This window comes from Chiloscyllium plagiosum, chromosome 22 (genome assembly GCF_004010195.1).
Source record: "Chiloscyllium plagiosum isolate BGI_BamShark_2017 chromosome 22, ASM401019v2, whole genome shotgun sequence".
Lineage (NCBI taxonomy): Eukaryota > Metazoa > Chordata > Chondrichthyes > Orectolobiformes > Hemiscylliidae > Chiloscyllium > Chiloscyllium plagiosum.
Window position 1 is genome coordinate 30,111,539 of NC_057731.1, and position 23,008 is coordinate 30,134,546.

Here is a 23,008-nt window from a genome sequence, read left to right on the forward strand (position 1 = left end):
CCCCTCCCCCAAGTCCCTCCTCCCTACCTTTTCTCTTAGCCTGCTGGACAAACTTTCCTCATTCCTGAAGAAGGGCTTAAGCCCGAAACGTCGATTCTCCTGTTCCCTGGATGCTGCCTGACCTGCTGAGCTTCTCCAGCAACACATTTTCAGCTCTATATCCATCATCTCCCAAAGCTTCTAATATCTGGTATCAATTTTGTCTGTTTCTAATGGTTGTTCTGTTTGCAAATCATCTAGTGTTGGATTACCTATTACTGCTTCTAATGGCTCATAATTTACTGGTCCTACTCCAGTTCATAATGCCTCTAATGCTATTAATCCTGCTGCTATTCTTGGTGGTTTTTGAGTTGCTAATTCCCCTTTTTTGTCTTACATTTCTGCTATCTTTCCCATTCCTGTTGATTTCCTGTTACAGATTCCTCCTTGGCATTTGATTCTGGCACTTTCTATCTTACTTCTCTCCTGTTCTCAAAATTATTTTGATTATTTCACTGCACATGCTCTCATAATCTGGGCAATCTGAATGCCAAACCACTTACATGAGTACTGAGTGACTGGCTGGGGATGGATTTAGGCTTCTGGGTTAGTTACTGTGCAATATCTAGATATTCATTAAGTAAACTTACCAATTCATTGGGGAGCTTTTATAGCTTCCTTTAATTGAATGGTTTTTGCACATTATGAAGTAGTATACAGTGAATAATATTTATGTATACAGCATTATACTGTTCAAATTGAAAATTTCTATTCCTTATTGCATTTGTCACTAAAAATAGATAAGCACATGTAATTAATATTTTATGATATTGTTCTGCAAAAATAAAATAATACATATTTATAGCCTTTAGCCTTCTGGCTGAAACATCTAGAAAATTATTTATTCAGGAATTTCTTTGCCAGAACTGATTCTGTGGACTAGTGATTCATAACATGTATTTACTGTTCTGATGTGAGCCAGTTAGGCTTTTTAACAGTTCTCTTCCCATTTAATGTTGCCTTTAATATGTTATACAGTTAGTTTGAGTTAGGTTTATTTTTTCAGATCTCTTAAAGCTGAAGACCTTACTTTACTGAATATCCAATAGCACTTGATAAGATATTCCTCTACAAATAAAATAAAACATGCTTTTATATCATGCCTTTCACTTTTACAGGATAGTCCAAAACACCTTGTAGTGATGAAGTCATTTGTAACTGTTGTTGGTATAATGTTGTCTCCTTAGTGTGGGGCCCTGAATGTCACTGAGCAGAGAAGGTGTACAACTGGATGTCATGATCCACACTGATACAATAACATAAATATGTAGAAAGATTAGAAGCTTAGAAAGCGACTAGCAATTAGGACCTAAAAGGTAATCTCTGGATTACTAACTGTCTCACATGCCAGTGAGTATAGAAATAGGAGAAAAGAGGAAATTAATCCATGGCTGAAGAGATGGTGCAGGACAGAAGGTTTTAGATTCCGAGTATACAGATTTTGGTTTTGAAGCAGTTGCATCTAGAGTCATAGGGATGTACTGCAGCTGTAAACAGACCCTTCGGTCCAACTTGGCAGTGCTGACCAGATATCCTAACCCTTCCTACTCATGTACCCATCCAGATGCCTTTTAAATGTTATAATTGTACCAGCCTCCACCACTTGCTCTGGCAGCTCATTCCAGATCAAGATCCTGTTGTACCCTGAGGTAACCTTCTTCGCTGTCCACTACACCTCCAATTTTGGTGTCCTCTACAAACTTACTAACTATACCTCCTAGGTTCACATCCAAATCATTTGTATAAATGATGAAAAGCAGTAGACCCAGCACCGATCCTTGTGGCACACCACTGGTCACAGGCCTCCAGACTGAAAGGCAACCGTCCATCACCACCCTCTGTCTATGACCTTTGATACAGTTCTGTATCCAAATGTCTAGTTCTATCTATGAAGATTGAATATGTTCCACCTAAAATGGTTTATTTGTTTGTTGAGGAAGGATTAAGCTAATGTAGGAGAGGTATGAACACCAGGATGTGCTATTAGAAAGGAGAAAGACGACACATGAAGATTTGGGAGAGGCAGATAGTACTAAAGTAAGAAATAATAAATCTTCAGATAGGATCAGACTAACAGGTAATGCAGTTTACTTGGCATAAATGTAAATACACAAAGTGTGCTAAATAAGGCTAGTGAGTTGCAGGTGGAGATAGCTAAATATGATGTCATGTTAATAATGGAGATCTGGCTCAAAGGAAGTACAGGACTAAGTCAAACGAGCCAGTGTGCCAAGGAGTGGCAGATTTAGATATATGTGAGATGTTGTATTTTGGTAAGGCAAACTAGGTCAGAACTTATACAATTAATCGTAGGGTCCTGGGGACTGTTGCTGAACAAAGAAATCGAGGGGTGTAGGTGCCTTGAAAGTTGAGTCACAGGTAAGCAGAGTGGTAAAGAAGGTGTTTGGCACACTTGCCTTCGTTGGTCGGTGCATTGAGTATTGGAGTTGGGATGTCATGTTGTGGCTGTACAGGACATTGGGAAGGCCACTTTTAGAATACTTTGTTCAGCTCTGGTTTCCCTGCTATAGGAAAGATGTTGTTAAACTTTGAAAGATTTCAAAAAAGATTTACAAGGATGTCGGCAGGGTTGGAGGGTTTGAGCTATGGGAAGAAGCTGAATAAGCTGTGACATTTTCCCCTGAAGTATAAGATGCCAAGGGGTAACCTTATAAAGGTTCATATAATCATGAGGAGCATGGATAGGATGAATTGCCAATGTCTTATTCCCAGGGTAGGGGAGTCCAAAACTAGAGGGCATAGGTTTTAAGTGAGAGGGGAAATGTTTGAAAAGGAACCTGAGGGTAAGGTTTTTTTTTCCATGCAGAGGTTTGGAATGAGCTGCCAAAGGAGGCTGGTACAATTACAACATTTAAATGGTATCTGGATGGGTACATGAATAGGAAGTATTTAGGAGAATATGGGCCAAATGCTGGCAAGTGGGACTAGACATGTTGAACCAAAAGGTCTGTTTCCGTGCTGTACATCTCCGTGACTATGACTCTATGAGTGCTAAATATTGCTGGATAAAAGATGTTCAAGGAAGGTAAGGAAGGAAAAAAATGAGGCAGGATGTAAGTATTGATTAAGTAGAATGTTGTACTGCTAGGGAGACCAGACCTTCGAAGGGGATCAAGAACCCAAGTGCAAATATGTTACAGGATATACTCTATAGGCTCCCAAATAATGGAGTAAATTTGGTACAGCAAAGTTGGTAGGAAATTAAGAGAGATGCAGGATCTAGAATAATGATGAGGAAATATATCCCAGGGAAAATAATCATATAAATTGGCCAGATGGCTACATTGCTTTGTAGAATTATGTCATCAACATTGGTTTAGTCCTCCTACATCCTGTGGTATCTCATGGAGTCTTGCCTCTTGCTTTGCCCCATACTTGAGGAAGACTGATGCCCTGAAGTTACAAGACCAACCGCCTTTCTCTCAAGCCATAGAGTTATGCAGCATGGAAACACACCCTTCAGTCCAACTTGTCCATGCTGACCAAGTTTCTCAACCTTAACTAATCCCATTTGCCTGCATTTTGCCCATATCCCTCTTAAACTTATTTTATTCATCAATCTGTCTTTTAAATGTTGTAACTGTACCTGTATCTACCACTTCCTCTGTCAGTTCATTCCACATACAAACCACTCTCTGTGTGAAAACATAGTCCCTCGGGTCCTTTTAAACTTTCTTCTCTCACCTTAAAAAATATGACTCTAGTTTTGAACTCCCCCATCCTACAGAAAAGACCTTTTGCTATTTACCTTATCTCCAATTTATTAATATCCTTCCAAATGCAGGGCAACCAGAATTGTATTCTAAAAGTGGCCTCACCAACATCCTGTACAATCGCAACATAACATCCCAACTCCTATATTCAGTGATCTGAGCAGTGAAGGCAAGTGTGCCAAACACCTTCTGTGCCACCCTGTCTATCTAGATTAAATTAGATTCCCTACAGTGTGGAAACAGGCTCTTCGGCCCAACCAGTCCACACCGACCCTCCAAAGAATAACCCCCCAGACCCATTTCCCTCTGACTAATGCACCTAACACTATGGGCAATTTAGAATGACCCGCACATCTTTAGACTGTGAGAGGAAACCCACACAGGCACAGGGAGAATGTGCAAACTCCATACAGAGGGTCGCCCGAGGCTGGAATCGAACCTGGGACCCTGGTGCTGTGAGGCAGTAGTGCTAATCACTGAGCCACCGTGCCGCAATTTTCAAAGAACTGTGTACCTGAATCCATAAGTCTTTCTGTTTAACGTCATTCCCGAGGGCCCTACCATTAACTGTAGAAGTCCTGCCTTTGTTCATCTTACCAAAATGCAACATCTCATATTTATCCAAATTAAACTTTGTCATTCTTCAGCGCATTGGCTGAACTGATCAAGATTCCTTTGTAATCTTAGATAACCTTCTTCACTATCCACTATACAACTAATTTTAGTGTCATCTGCAATGTACTAACCATGTTTCCTAAATTCTCATCCAAATTGTTGATATAAATGACAAACCACAGTGGATCCAGCGCCAATCCTTGTGGAACACTGCTGGTCACAGTCTTGGAATCCAAAAAACAACCCTCCACCACTACGCTCTGTCTCCTACCTTCGAGCCAGTTTGGTATCCAAATAGCAAGCTCTCCCTGGATCTCATGTAATCTAACTTTACTAACCAGTCTACCATGCAGAACCTTGACAAAGCTTTATCAAAGTCCATGTAGACAACATCTACTCCTCTGCCCTCATCTATCTTCTTCATCACATCCCCAAAAAGCTCAATCAGTTTTGTGAGACATGATTCTCCACGCACAAAACCATTCTGATTATCCCTGATGGAAAAGGGATGGAAAAGGCTCTTAGTGGACAATGACTCAATTATCTTAAATATTACTGAGAAGAGAGAAATGCTGTCAAAGTTTTTCATCTTAGGCTCACCAGGGTAGATGCAAGAATGCAACAACAAAGGGAAAACAATTAACATTACATGAGAAAAGGATGGTGATCATTTGGCGGATCAATCCTGATTGGTCAAGACTTTGCCAAAGAGAATGCACCAGAGAGCCATGGTCCCCCATGCCCCTAATTGATTCACAAAGGCATAATGCATGTTACTTTATCTTGCACTAGACAAGACACTACGTATGAATATGTGTGGTTTCTAGCAAGCATAAGTGAACTGTGCTTTTGCCTCAGCTGATAATCTGAAATTCATATATCACATTACTTATTTGCATGGCATCGTTTTGGTTTCACAGCAGCACCCTGTTACTGGAAAGTATCACATATTTTGCTACTGTATAGTAACAGAACAATAATGGTAGCTTCCACTTTTGCTCAAATATTTGAGGTACCTTACACTCTAGAATGATTTAAGGTAGACTGGGTACTTTTCAGGTCTAAAGGTGACAGCCTCAGGCTGATCTGTGAGTACTCAAGACATATGTTGAGCAGTGATCTCGAAGAGGTAGTCATTATCTCACAGGATAGCTTTGAGGTGCCTTATTTAAATTTCAAATTCAAGCTTACATGGTGAGCAAATCGTACAGGCTGTATTTACAAGTTTGCCAATAAGGCCAGTCTCATCGTGCATGGAGCAATGAGATTAATTTTCCCATTATCAAAAGTGTATGTTGACCAAAGAAGATAGACTTGTAATAATCAATAGTACAGAAGCCACAATGGATTTCTCAACTGGCATGTTAAAAAAAGAGAGCTGCTGACACTTTGGGGCAAGTTGAGCATGCAACAGAATGCTTAAAGTATGAAAAGATTACTTGAAGATGACAGGACAGGTAAAATAGTTAAAAGGACATGAAATCTTGGGTTGTGTAAATAAAGCCATAGAGTGCAAAAGCAACTAAGTTCTGATGATCACTTATAAAACATTGTTTTGGTCTCATATGGAGTATTGGTTAAGTTCTGAGTCTTGTGTTTCTTTCAAGGGTAAAATACTTCAGTTATGAGGATAGATGGGATGCTCTGCTAAGAAAGGGTTGAGCGGACTCTTGATAGAAGTAATCTGAGGGACTGAATCTTACCATTTTTGGCGAAGTGTGAGATTTTTAGAGGGATTCTTGTTGTGAGACGAATCAGGAATTCTCACTACATTGTTCCAAACGTGCTTCCTTAACTACCAACCTGCTCCTACTGTGTCCTTCACATCTGATTATATGCCCAGCTTACCGCACATTCCAGAAACAATTGCTACTCAGCAAATATCTGGAAAAGGAGAAAATGAGGACTGCAGATGCTGGCGATCAGAGCTGAAAATGTGTTACTGGAAAAGCGCAGCAGGCCAGGCAGCATCCAAGGAGCAGGAGAATCTCCTGCTCCTTGGATGCTGCCTGACCTGCTGCGCTTTTCCAGCAACACATTTTCAGCAAATACCTGGAAAAGGATGGCATCCTTTATACCTGCTCTATCTTTGGGTTGAAAACACTTATTCATATAGTGAGACATGCTGTACCAAATCCCGAAGGTCATGTCTCCATCATTCATTCAGCTCAGCATGCACAGCAATTTACTGAAGGTAGCACATTACATCAAAACAGAGTACCTGCTGCACTCATACCCTCTTCCCATCCCAGAGCCACAATAAGCATTCAACTTCTCATTGTATTCACCTCCCACAGCATCTTTGGATGGTTATTGGTTCATTTTTGGCTCACCTTGGTCTCTTTTTAAGTCATTGCTGCCAAAATGAGGATCATTGAGATGCCAATATTCAATTTACAGTGTGTCTGTGATAGGAAGGGTGTTGGAGCTCTCCTTTATTGATCACGTGGGGTGGTCACTCAGATGTCATGACATTATACCATATTGCTGCTCACGCTGAGCCTGAATGTAGATAGATGATGGTTATCAGGATGCAGCATATTTCCCTACATCAAAAGGGTTTGCCACCAATGAAAGTTGTGAGATCTGCGAACCTCTTTCAATTCTTACGTTTCCATTTTAGGTAATTTTCACTTGCCATTGGTGGCATGTTGGTCACTGTGGCTGCCTTCCTAAGAAGGCAGAGAGGGATGTAGTGTACTAGTGTTGATGGGGCAAGGCTTGGAGCAGCACCAATCTCTTGTGGAGGATGAAGAACATGCAGGTTTTGGAGGGATTGCCACATGAGGTGTGTGGAAGGTCCAGAGTTTTCTGACCCCATCTCCCATTTCTTAGAGATAAGCAAGGCACAGACACAGACTCACTATGTCCTGAGCCATTGTGACAGACCTTTACCAGATGCCTGAGGAGAAGCTGAGGTTTGTAGGAGTGGGAGGTCATCCTCTCCCAGTAGCTATGAAGGTGACAGCTGCTTTGAACTCCTTTGCAACTGGCTCCATCTGTGGTATGAAGGGTGACCTATGAGGGTTCTCTCGTCATACACTTATAAATGCATCAGAACAGTGACTGATGCCATCTATGCATATTTATACCATTTCATTTTATTTTCCTATGATGTAATCAGTACTATAACCTGGGCAGTAGGATTCAGGACCGGATGGCTTCTCCTGTGTGCAGGGTGCCACTGACTGTACACTGCACTAAGATGGGCATACCACAATGCTTTGGACTTCATCCACAAGAGAAGGTTCCATATGATTACTTTTCAGGTTATCTGTGATAACTGTTAGCACTTCATGCACATGTTGCCTATATCCTGCACTTGGAGCAAGCACTTTCCAAGACCAGTTGCAGAGACAAGGGCTATACCCAATGATCGTGGCTCATGACACCATTGCACAATCCCCTGACTTATCCAGGGCACAGATTTAATGCCACCCATACTTTGACCAGGGCCATGGTAAAACTTTGGATCAACCTGTTGAAGATGTCATTCTAATGCTTGGCTCAGTCTTGGGGGGGACCTCCAGTATAATTAGAATAGTCTGGGAAGCAATGTGCAGCGTCATCCTTGTGTGCACTGCTCTGCACAATTGAAGCTCGCAACAAGGCAGTGTGCTGGATACTGAAGAACTGGGAAATGGCTGCAGAATTCCAAGGAGAAGGAGGACAAGGATGTTGGGTGGGAGGGTGGGGGATTTTGAAAGCTATTGTTATCCATGACAGAGCTTTGGTGTGTTGGATACGATAAGCCTGATGATAGAATGTAGGGAAATAGATGGTGACATCTTGAAAAATATCCATGTTACAGAGGAGGAAGTGCTGGATGTCTTGAAAGCATAAAAGTCGATAAATCCCCAGGACCTGATCAGGCATACCCTAGAACTCTGTAGGAAGCTAGGGAAGTGATTGCTGGGCCTCTTGCTGAAATATTTGTATCATCGATATTCACAAATGAGGTGCCGTAAGGCTGGAGGTTGGCTAACGTGGTACCACTATTTAAGAAAGTTGGTAAGGACAAGCCAGGGAACTATAAACCGGTGAGCCTGACATCAGTGGTGGGCAATTTGTTGGAGGGAATCCAGTGGGACAGGACGTACATGTATTTGGAAAGGCAAGGACTGATTAGGGATAGTCACCATGGCTTTGTGCATGGGAAATCATGTCTCACAAACTTGATGAGTTTTTTAAAAAAGTAACAAAGAGGATTGATGAAGGTAGAGCGATAGACCTGATCTATATGGACTTAGTTATGCGTTCGACAAGGTTCCCCACGGGAGACTGGTTAGCAAGGTTAGATCTCATGGAATACAGAGAGAATTAGCCAATTGGATACAAAACTGGCTCGAAGCTGGTGTGCTGGTGGAGGGTTGTTTTTCAGACTGGAGGCCTGTGGTGTGCCACAAGGATTGGTGCTGGGTCCACTACTTTTCATCATTTATATAAATGATTTGGTTGTGATCATAAGAGGTATAGTTAGTAAGTTTGCAAATGACATCATGATTGGAGGTGTAGTGGACAGCGAAGAAGGTTACCTCAGATTACAAAGGGATCTTGATCAGATGGACAGTGGGCTGAGGAGTGGCAGAGGGATTTTAATTTAGATAAATGCGAGATGCTGCATTTTGGGAAAGCAAATCTTAGTAGGACTTCTACAGTTAATGGTAAGGTTCTAGCAGGTGTTGCTGAACAAAGAAAACTTGGAGTGCAGGTTCATATCTCCTTGAAAATAGAGTCGCAGATTGAGTACAGGAGTTGAGAGGTCATGTTGAGGCTGTGCAGGACATTGGTTAGGTAACTGTTGGAATATTGTGTGCAATTCTGGTCGCCTTCCAATCAGAAGGATGTTGTGAAACTTGAAAGGTTCAGAAAAGATTTACTAGGATGTTGCCAAGGTTGGAGGATTTGCACTATAGGGAGAGGTTGAATAGGTAGGGCTGTTTCCCTGGAGGTCAAAGGTTGAGAGGTGACCTTCTAGAAGTTTATAAAATCATGAGGATAGCATAAATAGACAAGGTCTTTTTCCTGGAGTCAGAGAGACCAAAACGAGAGGGCTTAGGTTTAGGGTGAAAGGGGAAAGATATTCCATGCTGTACATCTCTATGACTCTCTGACAACTTTTTCACACAGAGGGTTGTGCGTGTGTGGAATGGACTGCCAGAGGAAGTGTTGAAGGCTAGTACAATTGCACCATTTAAGAGGCATCTGGATGAGTATATGAATAGGAAGGGTTTGAAAGGAAGGTGGTCCGAGTGCTGGCAGGTGGGACTAGATTGGGTTGGGATATCTGGTTGGCCTGGGCGAGTTTGGACCGAAGGGTGTGTTTCCATGCTGTACATCTCTATGACTCTTAAGAACTGAAATTGATGGAGAAACTCAGCAAGTGTGCCAGCATCTATGGAGAGAAAGCAGTGTCAATGTATCTGGTTCTATGACCTTCCTTCAGAGCTCAAGAAGAACTCCGTTCTGAAAAAGGGTAACTGGATCCTAAACATTAACTCTTCTTTTCTGTCCGCAGATGCTGCCCGACCTGCTGAATTTCTCCAGCAATTTAAGTTTTCGTTTCAGATTTCCAGCATCCACAGTTCATTTTTTTTATTTTGATAAACCTTCCAGAATCCTTTTGATATCAATAGCTGAGAGTTGGGTGCAGCAGAAATCATGGATTGTTCATTGCTCATGATGCCATATTCTGATTTACATTGGGGGGACGAAACTCAGCCTCTATTGGTTTGTTTGTGTTCCCTTTTACAGTCTGTAAATAAAAGCTTATATTTAGATTTGTCCAATTGCTTGTATGTATGTTATGTTCCCCTCCTGGACAATGGCAGGCTGCAGGTCCAAAATGGCATTGGATGAGGACAATGCGGACTTAGAGGATGTTTAGATGGGATGTTGCTCCAGACAAGTAAAGTATATGGCCTGGTTAAATGGTAACAAAGATGGGAGAATGTATGTGTGAGGTAGTGTCAGTATGCTGTTTATGTGCTGTATATTTGTGGCTGCTATGTCATGATGTTGCCAGTGAGGAGTAACGCTGGATTGCCAACCGTGTCTGAGCATATGACAGCTTTTCAAAAGCTGAGATGCCGGTCTTTTGGCAGCTATCTGTGAGTGATGTGTTTTGAGAATGGTGTGTGGTAAGATAGAGCCTGAATATGACATGAATACCCACAAGGGCAGGGTAGGTTGTTGATGGTGCAAATTTGGCAAGTATGGTGAGAAAACTTGCTTGACATCATGGTGAAAACCCCTCCACAAAACCTGCTACAAACTTGGACTTAGCAAAAACAAAACATAACATTCAGCTTTGAAACTGTACGTCCAGAAATGCAATATCTCGCCACATACATACAGAAGTTACAAGAACATGTCAGAGGTCAGAGATACTGCAGCAAGTAAATCACCTTCCAACTCACCAAAGCCTGTACACCGTTGACAAGGCATAAGTCAGAAATGTGATGGAATACTCTCTATTTTCCAGATGAGCGCAACTCCAACACTCAAGAAGCTTAAAACCATCCAGGACAAAGCAGCCTACTTAATGGGCACCATATCCATAAACATCCACTCCCTCCATCACTGACGCTCGGTTGCAGCAATGTGTCCTATCTACAAGATGCATACAAACTTTCACCACAGATGCTTGGATAGCATCTTTCAAACCCATGACCACTACTATCTAGAAAGACAAGGGCAATAGATACATGGGGTTACCACCACCTGAAAGTTCTTCTCCAAGCCACTCATCATCCTGACTTGTAAATATATCACTGTCCCTCACGATATTGTGGTTCGACCTACAGCACACAAACTGCAGCAGTTCAAGATGTCAGCTCACTATCACCTTCTCAAATAGGATGGACAATAAATGTTAGCTTGACCAGCGATGCCCATGTCGCAGGAGTAAATACAAGAGAAATCCAGTTTCTGCACACCAATCTGCCACAAACAATACTGTGATAATAACCAGATATCTTTTCTTTTGTGATAATGAGAAAAGATTCAGTATTGTACAATACACTGAAGATAACTTATGCACTTTTTCAAATAGCACTGAGATATTCAACATGCATCTGTCATAACATCTTATCTGAAAGACAGCAACTACAACACTCCCTTTGTACTATGCTGGAGTGTCAGCCTTGGGTCTTGTAGGCAGATCTTTAGAAAAGGACTTGAACCCATAATGCTTCTGATTCAAGTTAGCAGCTGAGGTGTGGCTTACATTTAAAAGCATGACTGGTTTAAGGTTTTTAAATTGGTATTATCTTATTGTTGTTTTCTTATTGCTCATCAAAATGGGAGCAGTTAGTGCTGGAACTTGAACACTGTGGTAACTTAATGTGGCCAATGTCGTCATCAGGAAATTCCAGATCAGATATGGTATACTTAGTTGCAACATTAAGATTATACTCGAAGAAAGTGCTTTAATGCTAACTCTAGGAGTAAGAACAGGACATTTCATTTAATGTATGTATTATAACTTCTGAATTAAACTGCTATTTTCGTATCTACCAAGGATAGTGTTGTGCTATTTTGTGAACTGCCATGAGGAACGGGATTGAGACTGCCCAAATTCATGTTTGATGTTGGAATATTGAGGCTGACAATTTTTTTTTGCCATAAACCTGAGTTGGAAGCAAACTAGGTTCTCTAAGCTTAGTTCTCTAACCTTTTTAATTCATTCAACCACATTGTCACGTGTAGGCTAGACGATGTAATGATGGCAGTTCCCTTCCCTAAAAGACATTAGTGAACCAGATGGGCTTTTCTAACAATTAACAGTGTTCATTATCAGATTCGTAATTCCAGATTTTTAATGAATGCATATTCCATGGCCTGTCATGGCAGGATTGGAACCTGGGTCCCCAGAATATTTCCTGGGTCTTTGGATTAATAGTTGAGCAATAATAGTGCTAGGTCATCATGTATTAATTATCCTTTTTTTTGATAGTTCATTGTGTTCTTTTATAATCTAAATGTTCGCAATACTTACTTAACTCTTCTCACTATACTCTATAGACCAAAACATTGAATTTGTGGAATCACTTGATGAAAAATGGTGTGTGTCTTCGCCAGAGTGTCTTCTTCCCACGAGTAGTCCTTCTGAATCCTGTCTGTGAATTAGACCAAGAGGTATCACAGATAAATGAGGTCATATCTCCATGCAGTGTTGAATCCTTTACTTGTTCTTTCAAGCAAGGGTTTACGTCATGGATCACCAATACCTTTTCTCCACATTGGCTATCTGGTGAGTACTGAAGTGGGATTCATATGTAATATTTCCACAGAGTAAGTTAAAACCCTAATATTCTTTACAAAATGAATCATACATAGAAATGAGTAGTGCTTTTGAAGGCCAGGAATTGCTCTTCTTGTCTCATAAATGTGAATACTACTGTCAATATTTTCAATGTCACATAAAACAGCTGCAAATTTTCATTTTTGAAATACTTTCAAATTTGAATAGGAAGCCATGACAATTTCCTTATGGAATTTATAGAAGATGATTATCTTAAATATCCAAATCCTGAAATATAAGAATATTTTTTAATAATGGCAATAAACATAAATTGAAATTAATTTGTGTGATTATATATCCATCTATTGTGTGAGGTAGACCTCAAGGTGAAGACAATGTAGGAACAAAGAAAATAGGAGCAGGAGTAAGCCATTTGTCCCCTCAAGCCTGCTCCTTCATTCATTATGATCATGACTGATGATCGAGTTCAATACCCTAATCCTGTCCTCCCACCATATTCCTTGGATCCTTTAGCCACAAAAGCTATATCCACCTCCTTCTTGAAAATACAATGTTTTGGCCTCACCCACTTTCTATAGTAATGAATTTCTCAATTCACCATTCTCAGGGTGAAGAAATTTCTCCTTGTCTCAGTCTTATAAGGTTTAACCCTTATCATTAAACTATAACCCCTAGTTCTGGACATCCCACCATCGGGAACGTCTTCCTTGCATCTATCCTGTATAATCCTGTTAGAATTTTATCAGTGTCTACGAGATCGCTCCTCATTTTGTTTACCTCCAATTGTACCGATTCAATCGCTCATATATCAGTCACACCATCCCAGGAATCGGTCTGGTAAACCTACCCTTGACTCCACCTACAGCAAGAACATCCTTCCCCAGATAAGGAGACCAAAATTGCACATAGTATTCAAGGTGTGGTCTCACCAATGCCCTGTATAATTTCAGCAAGATATCCTTATTGTTGCACTCGAATCCTCTCACTATGAAGGCCAAGATATGCTTTGTCTTCTTTACTGCCTGTTGCATTTGCACGGTTATTTTCAGCAATTTGTACACGAAGACATTTCGCTGCCTCAGTTTATAGCCATTCAAATAATAGCTTGTTTTTCTGTTTTTGTTATTAACATGGATAACCTCCTATTTCTATACATTGCACCGTATCTGTCACTCATTTGAACACACAGCCGGTTCAAATCACACTGATACATCTGTGCCTCCTTCTCATCGCTCACCCTTCCATCCAGCTTTGTGTCATCTACAAATTTGAGATGTTACACTTAGTTCCCTCATCTAAGTCTTTAACATATATTGTAAACAGTTGGGGCCTTAGTACTGACACCAGCAGTACCCTATTAGCCTCTGCTTGCCATTCAGAAAAAAGCCCATTTATTCTTACTCTTTGTTTTGTCTGCTAACTGATTTTCGATTCATCTAAATACACCACCCCCAATTCCATGCACTTTAATTTTAATCTCTTCTGTGAGATTTTCTCAAAAGCCTTGCATCGGAGGCTAAGGGAGCATGGATAGGGTAAATAGACAAAGTCTTTTCCCTGATTTGGGGGAGTCCAAAACTAAAGGTGGGCAGCACAGTGGAACAGTGGTTAACACTGCTGTCTCACAGCGCTAGAGACCCAGGTTCAATTCCCGGCTCAGGCGACTGACTGTGTGAAGTTTGCACATTCTCCCTGTGTCTGTGTGGGTTTCCCCCGGGTGCTCTGGTTTCCTCCCACAGTCCAAAAATGTGCAGGTTAGGTGAATTAGCCATGCTAAATTGCCCGTAGTGTTAGGTGAAGGGATAAATGTAGGGGAATGGGTCTGGGTGGGTTGCGCTTTGGCGATTTGATGTGGACTTGTTGAACCGAAGGGCCTGTTTCCACACTGTAAGTAATCTAAAGGGCATAGGTTTAGGTGAGAGAGGAAAGATTTAAAAGGGACCTAACGGGCAACTTTTTCAAACAAAAAGTGGTACATGTATGGAATGAGCTGCCAGAGGAAGTGGTGGAGGCAATTACAACATGTAAAAGGCATCTGGATGGGTATATGATTGAAGATTGTCCTCGGCTGCTTTGGGAAATGAGAAATGTGATTGCTTCGCTGCTTGCGAAGATCTTTGCATCCTCGCTTTCCACCAGAGTCGTACCTGAGGACTGGAGGGAGGCAAATGTAATTCCTCTTTTCAAGAAAGGAAATAGGGAAATCCCCAGCAATTACAGACCAGTCAGTCTCACGTCTGTCATCTGCAAGGTATTAGTAAGGATTCTGAGGGATAGGATTTATGACCATCTGGAAGAGCATGGCTTGATTAAATGCAGTCAGCATGGCTTTATGAGGGGGCAGGTCATGCCTCACAAATCTTATTGAGTTCTTTGAGAATGTTACTAGACAAGTTGATGAGGGTTGAGTGGTGTATATGGACTTCAGCAAGGCATTTGATAAGGTCCCCATGGTAGGCTCATTCAGAAGGTCAGGAGGAATGGGATACAGGGAAATTTAGCTGTCTGGATACAGAATTGGCTGGTCGACAGAAGACAGCGAGTGGTAGTGGAAGGAAAGTACTGGAAGCCTGGAAGTCAGTGGTGAATGTTCTACAGGGCACTGTTCTTGGGCCTCTACTCTTTGTAATTTTTATTAATGACTTGGATGAGGAGATTGAAGGATGGGTTAGCAAATTTGCAGCCGACACAAAGGTTGGAGGTGTCGTTGACAGTATAGAGGACTGTTGTAGGCTGCAGCGTGACATTGTCAGGATGCAGAGATGGGCTGAGAGGTGGCAGATGGAGTTCAACCTGGATAAATGCGAAGTGATGCATTTTGAAGGTCGAACTTGAAAGTTGAGTATTAAAGACAGGATTCTTGGCAGTGTGGAGGAACAGCGGGATCTTGGTGTGCAGGTACATAGTTCCCTTAATATTGCCACCCAAGTGGACAGGGTTGTTAAGAAAGCATATGGTGTTTTGGCTTTCATTAACAGAGGGATTGAATTTAAGAGCTGTGAGATCTTGTTGCAGCTCTATAAAACTTTGGTTAGACTGCACTTGGAATATTGTGTCCAGTTCTGGTCGCCCTATTAAAGGAAAGATGTGGATGCTTTGGAGAGGGTTCAGAGGAGGTTTACCAGGATGCTGCCTGGAATGGAGGGCTTATCCTACAAAGAGAGGTTGACTGAGCTCAGACTTTTTTCATTGGAAAAAAGAAGGAAGAGAGGGCACCTAATTGAGGTGTACAAGATAATGAGAGGCATAGATAGAGTTGATAGCCAGACACTTTTTCTCAGGGCAGAAATTGTTAACACGAGGGGTAATAGTTTTAAGCTGTTTGGCGGAAAGTATAGAGGGGATATCAGAGGCGGGTTCTTTACGCAGAGAGTTGTGAGCGTATGGGAATGCGTTGCCAGCAGCAGTTGTGGAAGCAAGGTCATTGGGGATATTTAAGAGACTGATGGACATGCATATGGTCACAGAAATTTGAGGGTTTGTACATTAGGTTTACCTTACATGAGGATCAATGGTCAGCACAACATCCTGGGCTGAAGGGACTGTTCTGTGCTGTACTGTTCTATGTTCTCTATGTTCTATGAATAGGAAGGGTTTAGAGGGTTGTGGGCCAAGTGCTGGGAAATGGAAGTAGATTAGTTTAGGATATCTGGTCAACTTGGACGAGTTGGACTCAAGGGTGTGTTTCCATGCTGTACATCTCTATGACTCTAAATCACATCCATTGGCTCTCCCTGATTAATTAGGGGTAGCACATTGGCTCAATGGTTAGCACTGCTGCCTCACTGTACCAGGGGCCCAGGTTTGATTCAGGCGACTGTCTGTGTGGAGTTTGCACAATCTCCCTGTGTCTGAGTGGGTTTCCTGCAGGTGCTCTGGTTTCCTCCTACCGCCCACAGATGTGCAGGTTAGGTGGATTGACCATGCTAAATTGCCAATAGTGTCCAGGGATGTGCAGGCTAAGTGGATTAGCCATGGGGAATGCAGGGATAGGGATCTGAGTGGGTTGCTGTTCACAGGTCAGTGTGAATTTGATGGGCTGAGTGGCTTGCCTCTACACTATTGGGATTCTGTGATTCTAGTTTTACCCTCAAAGAATTCCCATAATTTGTCAAGTATGATTTTGCTTTTGTAAATTATGCAGACTGTGTCTGATTCTACCGCTGTTTTCTAGATGCTCTGCTATAAAACCTTGATAGGGGACTCTAACATCTGCCCCACTACTGATGTCAGACTCACTGGTCTATAATTTCTTGTTTCTCTCAACCTCTCTTTTTAAATAGTGATATAGTAGCTACTTCCCAAATCTGTAGGAACAGTTCCATAGTCTGTAGAATCTTGGAAGATGACCACCAATGCATTCACTGTTTTTCTGATGCTTGCTCATGGCAAAATCCTGTGTGTAAATTCTTTTTGATTAGGGGGGTAATTGCACTGTAGTTACCACACAATTTGGTCAAATTATGACACACCTTCTCGAGCCATAAAAACCTAACACGATAACATCTAAAGCATTTGGCCCACGGGTTGAGATTATTGCACCACAAGACCGTCTATCATCTATGTGCTTATTTGCGTCTTAGCCTTCATTAGCCTTTTTTATAACATTTGATTGAACATGATTATTAGAACATATTCAGTCACTAAATTAAATTTGAAAATATTGTTGCTCTCAGTTTGATAAGCATCCATTACTTGTACCCTGTATACCACGTTCTCATATTTGCCTTAAAATCTTTAGAGCAACAGTAATGCAGACTCATTTTCATTACATCCCTGAATAGTTTCAGGGACAGGTACAATTTTATTGTTAGTTGCTCAGTACAAGGCCCATCCCAGTTGTCAATTTTTGAGACTAACTATGGAGGGAAACTTGAAATGGGGTGGTACTTTCTGCTTTTCCATCCAAATTAATTCTCAGCTTATTATCCATTCACATCCAGGTAAAATGCCAGATTTTATAGACAGAAATTCCTGAATGCCACTGGCATCTTCCAGGATCCAACATCTGGGCATCAAGTTTAAAGGCACCTGACAGCACTGTGCTCTCTACTGTATCCTGAACAGCAAACCCAACTATCCCATAGTATTCTCAGAAACACCATCTGAAAATACAGTATCAGTTTCCATGTGTATTCTGATGAGAGCCAGCACTATCTTGCCATTACCTCTCTCAAGTTTTCTATTGCAAAATTGTCATATTGTTTATCCAATATCCAGTGATGGAAAGGCAGAAAAATCCACCATCCAAATGTTGGAAGACCAAAGACATTGTCCATATCACTGCCAAAAATATAGTTCCCTAACCATTGACTGACGGATGTTCAAACAAATTTGGTATCACAACATTTCAACCTTTCATCCATCATGCCTCAAAGTGGCTATTTTCCCAATCTCTGCCCTTCCAAATCCTGTCTGCCAGTACTGATCCAGCTGATTGAGATTCTGACAGCAGATGAGCTCCTACATCTCCCTGTAGAATGACTGCTTAGTTGTGAAAGAGTCATTTGCCATTCAGGAAATTATTGCTGATGATGGCATTAAATTTATAACCTTGCTGGTAACCTTACTGAGGTGTTAGATATTTATCTCCAAGATGAAGCCTCCCTAATTCTCCAAAATTGGAAGTAATGTGCATGAGACTTGGTGGAAGATATGTGCATTGGCACAGATACAGTAGGCAAAATCGCAGTGAGGATAGTGTGGCATTTACCCTGGCCGAATGGAGAAGGTAATTAACCTTTTTTCTGAATTGCTGGCCCTTTCTTCCCACCCTGGAGATGACACTGACTCGGGTGGCAACCTCAGACCAGACTGGCAGGGTCTGATGGCATGGTCAGTGTGGATCCTCCAGGAAGAGGACATGTTTCATGCTATCTCATCCACCAGAACAATAGATCTCAGTCAGGGAAAGGTGTTGCCATCTTCCTCTACCCTGACTTCTTCAGACTCTGTCCCTCAATCAGACATCGGCTTCGGAATGCCAGTGCTTTCCTGGTTGCACAGTGGCATTTTAAAGATGTTACCATCGTGATGGAAGCCAATGTTTTGGTGGATATCTATAGATTGCATTTCCATCCAATGGCAGGTTGGTTCAGAATCAGCCCATGATAAGTTGGAGTGGAAATCAGACATCAGGGATGATTATTGAGGCAAATTTGGTAAGATAAAATGAGAACATTTGCTAAGTCATGTGGTGAGAAATCCTCCAAAAAGCACAACATAATTTAGACTTCGCCGATAAAATTAAAGTTTAACCTAAAGTCTAATAATACCCATCTATACCTCACCAACACCTCTCTCTTAATGTCGCTAATGAAGCAAAATTATCGTACTGTTTTTCCAGCATCCAAGACTGAATTGCAGAAATTTACACCATATAAATGTTGGGATACCAAACCTATTATCTGCATCTTTGTCACAAATTTAATTCCCTAAACACAAACCACAGCTGCCTGCACCTGAACCTCACTTACTGAAGAATTTATGTCAGACTCAAACTGTTAACTTTGTTTCTGTCTCTCTAAATGCTCCTAGGCCTTCTGAGTTTCTCCAACACTTCCTGTATTATCCATTGTTCCCACCTTTGGTGTCATATTTGATAAGATGAGCGTCTAACTATATATATCACTAACATAGCATATTTCTGCTTCCCTAATGTCATCCAACTCCCTCCCTATCTCAGCTCAGCAACCCCATTCCTCATTCATACCTTTGTGGACTTTACCAATCCTGTCCACACTTGACAGTCTCGCAAATTGTACTCCCTGTAAATTTGAGGTCAACCAACCTCGTCTTAACTCACAAGTGCTGTTCACCTCTCACCCTATCCTTATTGTCTGAGTGTATCTTCTGATTAAAGAACGGCTCAATTCTAAACTTCTTATCCTTGTTTTCAAATCGATCCTTGGATTAGCTTCATTCTTATCTCTATAATCTTCTTCAACTCTACAATCCTTTAAGATAACTGCTCATTTCTTGAGCATCCCGTATTTTAATCATGCCACCACTGTGACTTCTTTCAGCTTCCAATACCTTTAAGTCTGACATTCTATTCCTAAATCTGTCTGCCTTGTGTATTCTTTCCACCTTAAGACAATCTTTAAAATCTACTGCCATAAACAAATTATTGGTCATCGACTATTTATTTTTGTGGTTAGGTGTCAGATTTTGTTTTATAACACTGACATGCCTTGAAATGCTTTACAGTATTAAAGACACCAAAAATGTCAACATTGTTGTATTAGTGTTTGAGAAAATGTGAAAAGCACCGTATTAATGGTTTACTATCTCACAAATACATGCTTGACAATGTTATATCAACTCTCTTAGCATGAGCTTTTAGTATATATAAATCTATAAATAAGACATAATTTGTTCAATTCACCACATAGTCATTCAGGAAACAGATGATGTGTTAGATTTCATTACACAAAACACCACAATCTGAGTAGAAATGTTTGGAGACAGCTGCAACATTAAAGTAAATGATCTTAGTTTCAGCACAAGTCTCATTATAATATGTATTTCCTAAACAGCAAGGGTGTACTGTATCAGGTAATTTCGGAAGGCTGCACAAAATGATGCATGTTCAAAATTATCCAGAAAAACAGCAATTGGGTTTCAGATAGGGATTATGTAATTTTATTTCAACAAATAAATTTTAGGAAAAAGATTTCTTTGTTTCTTTTTCATAATATTAAAAAAAGACTATATAATTTTTTCAATTCATGTTCAGGTCATTTATCATTCCGCCACATTACTGATTTAACAAGAGCACTTGGTAAAATCGGCACGTGGGATATTTTGGACCTGCATGGTGGACAACGGTTGATAGGCGACTACCATGGTTGTTTACATATAGCACTGAATAGAGAAGAAGCTGATGAACTTGAATTTTCATATCCCAGGAATTTGACTGTTGGATATCTCTGGGCTCTTGTGGGTTATTCACCACAGGTAAGCCTTCAAATTGCTTATGTGTTGCATGTTAAAATGTTTCTGTCTTGTACATGACGCCCAGGATAAAGCAGGAAACAAATATATGACCATAATATGCAGCGGCAGAATTAGGCCATTCGACCTGTTGAATCTGTGTTACCATTTGCTGATGGGTGGTATACTTCTTAACCCCATACTCCACCCCCTTCTTTGATCCCCATACTAATCAAAAGCCTATCTATCTCTGTTTTAAATATACTCAATGACTTGACCTCCACAGACTTGTGTAACAACAGATGCACCACCCTCTGGCTGAAGAAATTCCTACTCATCTCAGTTCTCAAGGATCATGACTTCACTATGCCCATGAGTCTTAGTGTCCCATACTTGTGGAAACATCTTCTCCACATCCACACAATCCAAGCCTGTCAATATTCTATTTCATTGAGATCCCCCTCATTCCTCTAAACTCCATCGAGTATATATCCAAAGACCTCCTCATAAGACAAGCCCTTTATTCCCAAGGTCATTCCTCTAAACCTTCTCTGGACTCCCTCCAAGGCTAGCTCATTCTTCCTTAGATATGAAGCTCACAATATTCCAAATGCGGTCTGACCAGAACATTATACAGCTTCTCGGTGTGTTTGTTGATAGAGTTCCAGTTGAAATGCCATGCTTCCTTATCTGTATGTATCTACATACAGATAAGGAAGGATACCACTTCGACTGGGACAACACATCCACCCTAGGACAAGCCAAACAAAGACACGCACAAGAATTCCTAGATGCATGGCATTCCAACCGGAACTCAACAAACACATTGAGTTAGACCCCATCTACCACCCCCAAGAAAAGGAACAGGAAGTAACTTCACCACAGGAAATAACATCACCAGAGGAAATGGCATCACCAACCCAAAGAAACCCAAACATATAATAGAAAGCAGGAATTTTCAGCATTGCTTCGCCTGAGGCCCACTGAAGATGTTACCTAGTAGGGTAATGAAACCTCTGGAAATGAATCTTCCTGCTCAGCGAGCAAACTTACATCCATATTATACTTTGTTTTGAAATAAGGATATCAGTAATATAATACTTATAATTGTTACATTACCTTCCTCTGTAATAAATTAATGTGAACAGAATAAATCTTTGAACTACAACTTCATGTACATTCTATATTTGTTATTACCCCAAATAAAAAATGAATTACGTGCATTGATATATTTTAAATTGTTGATATGGTTCCCTTAGACATGCCACTGGTAACTTCTTAAAAGTAAATAGCTAAACTGCAAAGCTTAAGCAGCTACACTCTAAATTCCTCTGTACTGTTGTAAATTTCTGTCCAACATAATCACCTATTTTAAACCCAGCTTTTACCATGAGTGTGCTTTTCATAAAACAAATTGATCACTGTAGAAGTATCAAGCAATATTGTGACATCATATATTGATCCAGTACTCAGTGGGAAAATAGTATTTATTGTAAAAGGTATGAATATTATTGGGAAATAACAAGGGGCTTATATAGAGATATACTACCAACCCTGGTAGAAAAGTCATTTTTTTTAAGTCAACTTTCTTTTGAAAAGGTTGCCCCACAGCAAAAATATGCTTGGTATGGCCCTAATGATCTGAGAAGGGATTCTATCCCTCACAAACAGTATGTTTGACCCTCAAGAGTTGCCATGCAATTTGATTGCTGAGCAGATGAATAGTCTCAGTAGCACCAGAAGGAAGAAGTGACCACTGCTGGAAGCACACGATGTTCTGAACAAGGGGAGAAAATGAACATTGAACTAAGTTAAACTAAAGCTTTTGGATGCAGAGAAACTGGGGACTCTGAGGGAGAGGGATGGATTGGGAATGGAATCTGATTCTGAAGATCCAGGAATGGGCGGACGTAAATGTGGGGTTTCATGTTTGGACAGGTGCCCACAAAAGGCACTTTAACTACTTTGTTCCTGCTTCTTAGCCCAGGCTATGAAAGAGAGGACTGGCTTTCTCAGTTTCACTTGCCCCTGCCTACCATATTATAGTGGTAGAATAGAGTGAGGCTGTTAACTGGCAAAAGGCCACCCTAGGCTTAAAGGCAGGCAGTCTGACTGACACCTTAATCCATCCAACATAAAATGAGGCGCAGCTCTATCCTTTAAAAAAAATACTCATGATTCTTTCTATTTTATTTGTGCTCCTGAACTGCAAATGTACCTTCCCAACTTATTCTTCCTGACTTTCATTATTGCATACTCACATAGAAAAAGTTCCAAAAGCAAAATCCTGTTAATCAATCCTTCCTCATACGTCTATCCAATTCTTTCTTACATTTTTCTACACTATTAAGACCCACTGATTTCCTAAGCAATTCATTTCACACAATCACAGTCTTCTGCAAAACTCGACAAATTTAAG

At 40.8% G+C, this 23,008-nt stretch overlaps 1 protein-coding gene across 2 annotated transcripts in view; it reads left to right on the top strand.

Moving 5' to 3' along the window:
* Nucleotides 1-23,008, top strand: part of si:zfos-911d5.4 — a 247,088-nt gene that overhangs the window by 52,130 nt on the left and 171,950 nt on the right. For both annotated transcript variants that reach the window (XM_043712663.1, XM_043712662.1), the window contains exons 5-6: nt 12,414-12,642; nt 20,393-20,613. In XM_043712663.1, the coding sequence (XP_043568598.1) occupies nt 12,414-12,642; nt 20,393-20,613 (450 nt within the window). The remainder of the gene's footprint in view (nt 1-12,413; nt 12,643-20,392; nt 20,614-23,008) is intronic.